The sequence below is a fragment of the Macroventuria anomochaeta genome (assembly GCF_010093625.1).
Source record: "Macroventuria anomochaeta strain CBS 525.71 unplaced genomic scaffold BU25scaffold_48, whole genome shotgun sequence".
NCBI lineage: Eukaryota > Fungi > Ascomycota > Dothideomycetes > Pleosporales > Didymellaceae > Macroventuria > Macroventuria anomochaeta.
This window is the reverse complement of record NW_022985409.1, coordinates 10,025-20,255: the sequence shown is the minus strand read 5'-3', so window position 1 is coordinate 20,255 and position 10,231 is coordinate 10,025. Positions and strand designations below refer to the sequence as shown.

Below are 10,231 nucleotides of genomic sequence, written 5' to 3'. Positions count from 1 at the left end.
TTTGCATTTGATACAACTTCCTGATTTTGGCGTTCCATCAGAATCATTCTCAGCCTCCCATTATTTCTCTACTGGCGAGTTTGACTTGGTGCAATCTAATGACCCACTACATTCTGTTCGAGTTGTATAAATCTTCCGCTTCCTCCTAGGTCAATCCACAGGCCGCTTCTCTGCCCTTCTTGGCAAGTTGACACGCTGCACCCGTTGCGGTTGTACAAGCGATCGCTTCGGATACTTCCGCCAATGTACACTGTATGGATTTCGTTGGAGCAGGGTCAGGGGCAGCCTCTGCAACAGGTGCTGGTGCGGGTGCTGGTGCTGGTGCGGGTGCAGGTGCAGGTGCAGGTGCAGGTGCTGGTGCTGCTAGACTGAGAGCAACAAACGTAAGGAGGATAACAATCTTCATCTTTGATCGACAAATTGGGAGTTGCTGAGATTGAGAGGAATGACCAAGTCGGAGTGAGAGTGATCTTGAGATAAAGTGAGGTATGGAGCGCGTTGGTAGAAGAAGAAGCTTTCTAAAGGGTATTTATCAAGGACGGCGAGAAACACTAGTGGTCGACCTCGCAACATACTTCTTTAAGCAACACAAGCTGAGCCAGGGAGGCCCGAACACTAGTGGTTGACCTCGCAACATACGTCTTCAAGCGACACAAGGCTGAGCAAGGGAGGCCCGAACACTAATGGTTGACCTCGCAACATACTTCTTCAAGCGACACAAAGCTGAGTCAAAGAGCCCCGACAGCGTCATACTCTCTGTCTCCGCGGATCGACTGGATGCCTTGTAGCGTTGTCTATAGGTTACTTACAACGGTCTAGTATATCTGACTGTTGTCAGGCAGCAGCGAACGGATACGGGGCGATGGTCAATATGCTACTTATAGCTAATAATGCTGATGTCAACGAAAAAAATGGCAGTCAACGGACACCACTGTTACTAGCAGCGTATCCAACAAGAGATACTACAATTGATAGTACGGCTTAATTACGGGCACGTGATTTGGTGATTAGTAGTGTTGACCCTAACTGTAGCGTAACTGATAAGTAGTAACTGCGTGAACTGTAATACAGCTGTAGTTGTAATAATTTTGAGGTGTTATTGTGCTGTACTAAGGCATTAATTTGTTTGCAGCGCACGAGCCAAACCCCAACCGCCGCAAATGCAATGACCAACATCACAACTTCAACCTGCTACTGCACAACCACAATGAGGGCTTTTGGAGCTGGAGTTTCAGGAGATTGCGTCCCAGGTGGTGAATTGTCCATTCACCAAAGGGATAGTATTGTCTCCAAGGCAGAGGCAGGCTGTACCACTAAGGAACTGGCAGAAGAATTCAGCTGTTCACGTTGCACAATCCAGAAGACAATCCAGCGGTACAACATGATTGGCAGCAACCAATCTAAGCCTTGGCCTGGTCAACCTCCAAGTATATCTCATTGAGAGAGATGTTATCTCCATTGCCTGGTTTGAAATTGTCCAAAAATTGAGTACAGGGAAATACAGAAGGCGCTTGGTTGGCTTCTCACCTCTGACCAGGGACCCTCTGTTTCCGCCACCACTATTTGCCCAACTCTGGCCAAAGATGGACTCCAGAATTTCAGGGCAAAACGTTGACCAAAGGTTACTACTGCTGTTGCTCAATTGCATCTTAAACATGTCAGGGAGATCACAGGCTTCAACTAGAAACAGAAGGTTGTCAGATTTAGTGATGAGTGTTCATGTTGAAGTCGTGTCTTAAGCAAAGCTCGTAGACACTATTCGATTGGTTCTTGGGGATGAGCAGAGGTACAGAAAGCCGTAGGGGTTGACAGTCACCTAAGCAAAGCTCAGGTGGTCAAGGGTAGACTATCTGGGCGGGTTGTAATAACCTTTGTAATAGTCAGGTAGTTGTCTAGTCAAAGACCATGGCGACTGGTTGCAATGAGTAGTACAGAGTATACTGTCTGGCTCGAGAGCAAGTGAGATTCCAATAACAAAGTTGATTGATGAGATTGAACACAATGCCATAAATGTAATGGATGAGCGCCCTGCCCTCGATATCTGTTGAAATAAATGCAATAAGTCAAGGTGTAACCGCGCAGGGCAGTAAGTCAGGGGTAACCGCGCGAAGCAGTAGAATCAGTATATTCTGTTGTTCTGTTGTTCTGTTGTTCAGTGTTCTGTCTCTCTCAGCGGGCCATCAGGGTCTGTTTACATGACGTATCTGTCGTTCAGACAGAGGTAGAAAGGGCCTGTTGGAAAGGGCAAGAGCACTGCGCCAACACACGTGGCACATATGACCTCCATACTCCATTGACCGTCACAGTATCCACCCCACGGTACGCAGGCTTACATGATCGGCTTGGAAGAGAAACCAGAGATCTCGCGTACACTGACAGCACCGGCCATCTCACTCGGTATTTGCGTGACCACTGTAACGGAGGTTTCCCAGTTCATATCGTGATGGATCACGATCATGCACTGCAGCCTATCGAATACTACCTCGAGGTGAAGAGTACCCCAGGACAGTGCAGCACGTGCTTCTACATGAGTGACGGCCAGTACAATAGGGTTTTGACTGATCTTGACAGGTCGTTGAATGATATACTGACTATGGCACAGATGGAGGAAATGGCAATGGACCTATCTCAAGGCCGAATGAGAGTCTACGTCACATTGCGTGTTTCCAATCTGACAACGGCAGATGTGGATATAGACATTTTCGTTAATCCTTTCAGGTTCAAGGGTACTCTGTTGGATTTTGCAGCGGAGCAATGGTTTGTCAGTATATGTCACGGTTCAGGGTGCTCCTGCCCGTCGTACCTCACCTGCCATGAGAGTAACTGCCACGTCACACTAGCGTTGTTTACAGCTACCCACATATATATACTGTTCGTAGCTTCACCCAATACAACCTCAGTACAATCTTCAACTTCTTCCCTTTGCGTACAGTTCACTGAACTCCAACAGTATACAATAGTCCGGTATAGAAGGCGCGTGGCAAGAACCGATCGGCTGGACCATGACTGATATCCGACACCGCCTGGGCGAGGTTGCAATAAAGAATCACTTGCTGGATTCACCGTTCACGTGCTTCAGGAATGGATGTTCCATTCAAAGTTTCTTTTGTGATCCGAACACCTCTGAGATGACTAGCTGTGGCAAACCGTACCCTTCAATCTTGATGAAGCCAACTCATCGATCATCACCAGATCCCATCTGCTTGCCTGGCCCACTTGCGTTTCGTCTCTTTACGCTCCCTTCAGTCTCTTGCAAGAAGGCATCGTTGATCTGCTTGCCCTCATCGTCTACATCGCAGCTGACGTAATGCAATAATTGACCGTGTGACACAACCACAATCTCTTTTCCTCGCGGTTCCTCAGAAACTTGCGCAGTTTGAGGCTCGGGCTTCGAGAAACGCACCATCAGGAGCAAACTTTCCACTCTTGGAGTAGTAGTCCGAGATTCCAAGCATCTCTCGAAGTCGACAATGGGTTCATACTCAGATTGCAACTGTTTGATACCGCTTTGTGTGTACGAAGACTCAGCTGGAGCGTCTTGGGCAAGTGGCAAAGCTAGAATCTTGTTCTTGCCGAACTGCAAGTAAGGCTCTATGCTGACCGAAGCGGTTTGGCATGTGGGAAGAATTGAAGGATTGAACTGAAGTTGTATTGAACAGTATGTATAGGTGAGTAGCCGTAAACAACGCTAGTGTGTCGTGGCAGTTACTCTCATGGCAGGTGAGGTTCGACAGGCAGGAGCACCCTAACCGTGACAGTATTCTACAGCGGCCCACACCGCCACATTTGATGTAGGGACCACTAGTGTATGTCGTGTTATAGCGTCTGTCACGAGAACGCTTCATTAGGATTTCATATCTTTTCGGCAGAAATAATATACGTCTTTCTCGTATAATGCAGGGGATTCAGTCAAACGGCAGTGATTTCAAGTCGCTTTCATAGAAGACGCAAAAGATTTGCTGTCGATTTAGGAAGAGAGTTCCAAGCTCAGAAGGACGCTTACAGGAGTTGTATGGCGATGTCTTGCAAATTGTCCTGCACGACGCATATGAGCAATTGGTCGGCCAAATCATGCGCAGCACCTAATGTGTGTGGGCACATGCTCCGCAGGGCCAGTTTAAAGTCGTTCTAACAGCACCCTCTCCTCGCGTTTAGCAGACATCTTGAAGTCGCCTCGCAACCGCATCACGCAGACTCCGGCATGCGCATCACAGAGTGTGGGTCAAGTTGCTAACATGGCTTGACCTTGTTCATTAAGACAAATTACTGCAGTCTATGTACTATGCCTACCAGCACCAGATGCTCATTGCCAAACAATGTCAATTATATGGCTAGGTGGCCCGGCGTAATTGACTTGGAACCTTGGACTTGCTTCTCTGATTAGGTCAACCCAATCTTCATAGGTTCTTTCCCTCGATCCAAAAAGAGCGAGCATAGTCAAGTCCATGGTTCTGTATGCAAGTCAGCTGGCACATGTGATCAAGCTTCAATTGCACATACCGAGACTTTTTCTCCGCCCATGGCGGGCTTACCTTCGGTGTCGCTAAGACCTTATCGTTGATGACGATATGGGCACCCGGCTTGAGAGCGTCCATGTGTGACCGTAATATCTCGACACATCGTACGTCACTCCAGTTGTGGAAGATAGCCCTGAAAAAGTACACGTCTGCGCCTACAACTGTCTGCGGGTCGAACATGTTGTGCGCTTCGAATGAGATACGGCTACGCAGTTCTGCAGGTACCTTAGAAGGCCCTTCGGCAACCACATCCTCGAAATCTTGAACAATGCACTTCAAGTCTGGGAACGCTCTAGCCAGCTCGATAGAGCAGGGACCCCATGCGCCACCAACATCAACTACCGTTGATACCTTGGTCCAGTCGAAGCCTGTCAGAGCAAGGCTAAAGTCTTCAGTTGCGGCAAACCCACCCATAGCTCTGGCGAAGCGTTCCATACGCACTGGACTTTCCGAAAAGAATGCATACATCCCTTTCGGAGTATTGTTTGCGATACTAAATCCCTAATCTGAAGTCAGCTACACTGGCCAGCAAATTCGATGCAGTTCGAGCTCACAGTCTCCTCTGGCACGTGTGGCCGTCCTTTGAACCGGTCTAACGCCTCAACTGTCTGACACACTGTTAGCTTTAGTGTGCCAGATCGTTACGCTGAAGATTTACCTTGGCGAAACTCGGCCAGATCTCCTCGGTGAATAACTCAGCAATATTGGTTACTGCCTCGTTCTCTTGCATAACCCGTGATGTCGACGTGTGGGCTACTTTACAGTCCTTTTCTTGGAAGAAGTGATTGAGCATGGCACGTTTCAATACTCGCTTGATATCAATCATGTCGAGGCCTGTTGCTGCGGCAAGCTCCTCGTAGGACATAGCTCCATCCAGGGGAATAAGCTTCGCAATGCCGAAGCGCTGGACAAACTGGATTTCCAAAATGTCTGCTAGCGATAAATACTAGATATAACGATCAGTAACGCCCGTATTTCCGAGAATGTATCGCCAAGCACCTACAAAGCGCGTCTTAAGAACCTCTGTAGGGCCTTTCATCAGTTCATTCAGCTCCTGCGTGCACGCAATCACTTCATGTTGTGCCTCGATTACTTCGGTCGCCGACTCCGGGACCGGTACTGCAAGCGAGCCATTTGCTTCGAAGGATAAAGAAGGAAGATCATGAGATCGGATGTAGTCGTCTACTATTTTCGTTTTGGTGGCGATGATGTCTGCCAGTTCTGCGATCCTTGTCGGGATGGCCATTTCGTGAAGCTGATCTGTTGCGGTGAAGTGCCGCTGTAAAATACCATGGAATACTGTGTTCAGTTGATATCTAGCTAGGAGGACACATTGTATATGTGTCCTGAAACATGCTAGTCCAAAATAGTCTGAGTAAGAACAATCCGGCCTTGTACGGACCGATTGATACCGTAACAGATGTGAATCAAGATTACGGATTAGGGAAGGATATTTTGGCGCAACGAGTAACCTCAAAAGGGCGGCCGGTAGTATCGAACTAAAGCTTGAAACAAGCTTTATGACACTTGATGGAGGGAATATAGATGCGTTTATATCTCATCCCCAACGGCTTACTGTGCACACCCCTGCATTCCCGACAGGGATAGGCAATCCAAGATGATGCAAGCCACTCTACATGTTCCTATTGAAGTAAGCGCTAGATGTTAGTTGGCCTTATGACCGTGGTGTCACTGGCTATATAATTGGTGTTGCTCGCACCGCGGCCTGTCACCTGCTCAGCACTAAGCTCCCTAAGTAGAAAAGCAGGAGTGAGGCCATTGGTTGCAGATCTGAACATCATGAGCATTCATTTCTCTAAACGTAACATCCACCAAGCCATGTTATGCAGAGTAATGACGTGAGCGGACTATCGCGCTCCTCTCACCGTTAGCACGACCCATTTTCGCCTGAAAGTGGACCTCTTGAGAATCTCAGTAGAAGCTCCTGATGCTCAAGACTCTAATGTACATGGCTGATCAGAAATATCTCCAACCTAAGGCTAGGGTAGGATACGAATAAGGGGTGATGCCTGCACCATTGCTAAGGAAGAGGAAGCGTTGCCTTTCATCGAGAAATCTTTAAACCACTTGTCTTAGTACAAGTAAAATATAGCTATAATACCCTGAATCGCCGTAGTCTATTCATCAGTTGGCTGGTTAGTCGGTAAGCAGAAGGCAACGCACATTGGGCTGACAGTGCGGCAGTTGTTTAAATGGTAACGTGACAAGGGCAATCGGCTACGGTAGTATTGGTCACTTTGGGTCTTTCTCCGGTTACCCAAGCGGTAAGTGGACATGCACAGACAAACTGCTGCACATCCACCTGAATGCTGCGCTCCGTCCATCATTCTAGTCCTCTACTGCGCATGCCCTTCTTGAGCCTAGCGCTGATTTTTCATAGCTCGCGTCTCTGAGATTTGTGCTGCTCCCCAAACAAGTGCAGTGTGCCCTAGGTGGGGCGAGCGCGCTGTTTGTGCTTGTAGAAATCATATTGCACTCTATTGTCGGCTAACCTATGAGAACTCACAGTCATTGCTGACATTGGTGACGGCACGAAGTGCGGCAATCCGCCATGGTGGAAGACCTTTGGAGACTCCTATGTTATAGTTGAAACCTTTTTCATTCTTGTCACTGCAGTGCTTAGCGAGTGCGGTTTCCCCTCGAACGCAGCTGCAAGACAGTCCGTGCCACACGGCAGACAGGAATCATGCCGCCCCGCTTGACAGATCAAGCATAGCGCCCACCTGTCAGCGCATGCAGTGGAGCTGGTTCGTGCGGTAGCTAGTGGTCTACTTGTTCGGTTTCTTATAGTGGTGCACACAACAGATGGCAGGGGTGGTGAGCAACTATAAGTACACTGATTGGTGGAAAATAAACACTTGGAGTTTTTGCATTCTTGGCTATACCCCTAGTTCGTTGGGCTCACCTATACTACTTACGCCAGACACCACAGTAAAGGTTGTACTTTGCCCTTGAATCAGCGTTGTGGCGTGATTGATATGTTACTCGTGGCCCACTTTGAGATAAAGTCAATCTGATAACGCTTGACGTACAGATCAACCCAGAGTACACCAAGCTCTTTTCTCGGCTATCTGTGAGCCAAAATCTCGTACGAGAGACCTTGTAGGTGGTAGGCCTTGCTAGTTTAGCGCTCAATATAGCGTAGGAGCTCTTGTTCTTGACATGGATGGCGTGCCTGTCGATTGTGAGCCTGAGTAGCGCATGAGGCTGAAATACCTTAGTGTCTCTGCGCGAGCGTCCTATGCTCAACAACATACTTGCCAGCAATCTGCGTATCATTAAGTCGTTCCCCAGACTTCAGCGATTCTGGAGCTTCTAGCGTAGCCTCAACTAAGCCCACACTGGTGGAGTCATGTGTTGTCCTGATTAGTGTTCTGTCAGCGCCCATTTTCTCGCAACTTTGCATCTGAACCAGGTTCTTGGTAAGATGTCTCATGAGATGTGAGTTGGCTTTGAGCGTGGAAGGCGCGACACGTATGGACCTGATTATTGACCACACTCCATCCAGATCCATCCTTCGGACATACAGTAAGCATCAAATTGCGAGCGGCTTAGGGCATCTCATCGACCTGCACCGTGAGCTCGTGAACTGGTGGGATGCTCTTCCGGATGCCTTACGTTCGAAAGAATCTATCACAGAATCACCTGTCACCCGGAAAGGTATGCATTTGAAGCTCGAGTATTACTTGATCCGCATTTTTGTCAGCCGAGCATTCATCTTCCCGAGTGAGAGTTCGCGAAACAGCATCAGTGATGGATCTCCCACCTCCCAGGAAGCAGCAGCGCCCCTAAGAAACGCACCATCTTCAAGCAAAAGCCAACCGTGCGCTCTCCTAGTAGCTGATTGAATCGAGGCTTCACTTGCAGTGGTGGACACTTGCCGAATCCTCCGGCACACTATCGGCCTAGCACGCGCATCGTACACCGAGTTTAGGCCTTGTTAGTCATCATTACCCAGTGTTTGCAACGGAAGACGATTCGTTTCCGACGAGCGTTAAGAGATGGACTCTCTATGCTCAAGGAGATGTCGGCTGGGTGCGAGTCGGCTCGGTCGGAAGTGTCCTTGATTGAGGCGTTCGAGCGAGTGATTGCGAAACTGGATGCCGCTGCGGCGGAAGGACGAGCCGACTCGGAATACTCCCGCTTCAAGAAATGGGAACAGCTGTGGAAGAGTGACACATCGTCCACAGACAGAGTGAACGAGGTCAATGAGGGTATTTTGATGCCCCTGGCCCCTCAACCAGCTGGTTCCTGGAGACCCTCCGACGGTCCACCGCAGAGAGAAGGCACCGTTCCTATACCCTTGTACACACCTTTCCTCGGCATGGACGGCCATCTTGTTTAATTTCCTCAAACTATGGACGAATTTTCCTCCTTTTTAACGTACAGTTTCGGACCCGGCCATAACTATATTCAGATTGCCGACAATGAAAACGCGTGGAGAGATCCTCTATGAATAGACCTACGTACTGTAGTATTTTTTTTACAGCCTGTTAACATATACATTAACGTTCTACTAAAGATATTAATATTCCACTTACAACTATTCACTTAATCATGCCTATATCCTATCCCAAATGGGTAGATCCAGTGCACGTTGACTGGATTTACGGCTTTTATTTGTTAGTGATAACAGCTAAACAACTTTGGTGTATTTTCTGTCACAACCAACGCTGGAAACTTCTCAATTCTACCTTGAAATTACATCTTAAAGTCTATTCAAGCTAAAACCTGGACGAATATCTTGCAGTAGTAAACTCTCGATCCTGTCAGGGGGCAAGGTGTTGAAGTTGTGTCTTAAGCAAAGCTTGTGGGCACTATTCGATTGGTTCTTGGGGATGAGCAGAGGTACAGAAAGTTGTCAGGGGTTGGTTATCACTTAAACAAAGCTTAGAGTGATAGACATTTGACTATTGGTCAGGTTGTAATAATCGTTGTAATAGTCAGGGGGTAATTGCCTAACTTCTAGTGCTTTTTTGTATAGACCCTATACAATTTAATTGTGGCCTGTGTACAACCCCTGTTATCACCCTGTACCATTCAATATGTAAGAATAAACCCTAAAGACCTTGAACAGTGCTGGATTACAATGCAATTGCATAAGAAAATGGAATACAACTCTGTGCACAATTTATTATCTTCAGAATTACTGCATAACCATTGTATGGATAAAAAGTGGATAATATGAATAGGCAAATGGGGGTAAGGGTTAGGAAAAAAGTTGTTGACCTTTTTGGCTGATATTGTAGACCAAGACTCCAGGAGTTCAAACATGCCCTTGCCTTGTTATGAGGTGCTTTGGTTGTAGAGTTATTGCTGTCAAAAGGTGCAATCTTGGTGCTTGACAGCCTAATTGGGTATAGTTGGCCGCTGAGCACACTAGTCTTGATTAGTATTTTTGGTGAACTCCCAACATTACTGGTTATTCTGTCAGCATTTCTGCCAAATATACCTTTGTAAGATGTGCAATGCAGCATTTATGTGTATCAGATACATGCCACAAATTTTCTTTGTATTAATCCATCATGTGTAGGCAATAGTTCACATTAAATTGTTTTTGACCCAATTGGTATTTTTGGTGGAATCCACTAATCCCAATTAGTACTTTTGGTGAAATGATGAGCACACAGGTTAGGAACGCCATTCTGTACCATGCACACTACTTTACCTTTTGCAAAGGCCATCTTATATAG

General features: G+C 47.4%; 5 protein-coding genes across 5 annotated transcripts; 2 read left to right on the top strand and 3 right to left on the bottom strand.

Annotated features, from left to right (window-relative positions):
• Positions 1-492, bottom strand: BU25DRAFT_217526 (uncharacterized protein). The gene has a single exon (XM_033701274.1). The coding sequence runs from the start codon at positions 404-406 to the stop codon at positions 146-148; it is 261 nt and encodes an 86-aa protein (XP_033556216.1). The 5' UTR covers positions 407-492; the 3' UTR covers positions 1-145.
• Positions 493-4,303: 3,811 nt separating this feature from the next.
• On the bottom strand, positions 4,304-5,763 carry BU25DRAFT_353161 (O-methyltransferas-like protein; the record flags this gene model as incomplete). The annotated part of the gene is made up of 5 exons (XM_033703442.1): positions 4,304-4,451; positions 4,501-5,018; positions 5,072-5,125; positions 5,176-5,450; positions 5,517-5,763. The coding sequence occupies 5 exons, from the start codon at positions 5,761-5,763 to the stop codon at positions 4,304-4,306; spliced, it is 1,242 nt and encodes a 413-aa protein (XP_033556215.1).
• A 554-nt stretch (positions 5,764-6,317) lies between these two features.
• On the top strand, positions 6,318-7,240 carry BU25DRAFT_425977 (uncharacterized protein; the record flags this gene model as incomplete). Its single annotated transcript, XM_033708387.1, has 4 exons — positions 6,318-6,376; positions 6,655-6,681; positions 6,723-6,802; positions 7,047-7,240. 4 exons carry the CDS (start codon positions 6,318-6,320, stop codon positions 7,238-7,240), a joined length of 360 nt encoding a protein of 119 aa, XP_033556214.1.
• A 1,310-nt stretch (positions 7,241-8,550) lies between these two features.
• On the top strand, positions 8,551-8,883 carry BU25DRAFT_463154 (uncharacterized protein; the record flags this gene model as incomplete). Its single annotated transcript, XM_033710581.1, has 1 exon — positions 8,551-8,883. One exon carries the CDS (start codon positions 8,551-8,553, stop codon positions 8,881-8,883), a length of 333 nt encoding a protein of 110 aa, XP_033556213.1.
• Positions 8,884-9,722: 839 nt separating this feature from the next.
• On the bottom strand, positions 9,723-10,012 carry BU25DRAFT_415544 (uncharacterized protein; the record flags this gene model as incomplete). Its single annotated transcript, XM_033707562.1, has 1 exon — positions 9,723-10,012. A coding segment is annotated over one exon (272 nt), but the record flags the coding sequence as incomplete, so codon positions are not given.
• Positions 10,013-10,231: the final 219 nt, after the last annotated feature.

What these genes read in the sequence shown, in the direction of transcription:
- BU25DRAFT_217526 (XM_033701274.1), bottom strand. Translation starts at nt 406, where the DNA reads ATGAAGATTGTTATCCTCCTTACGTTTGTTGCTCTCAGTCTAGCAGCA.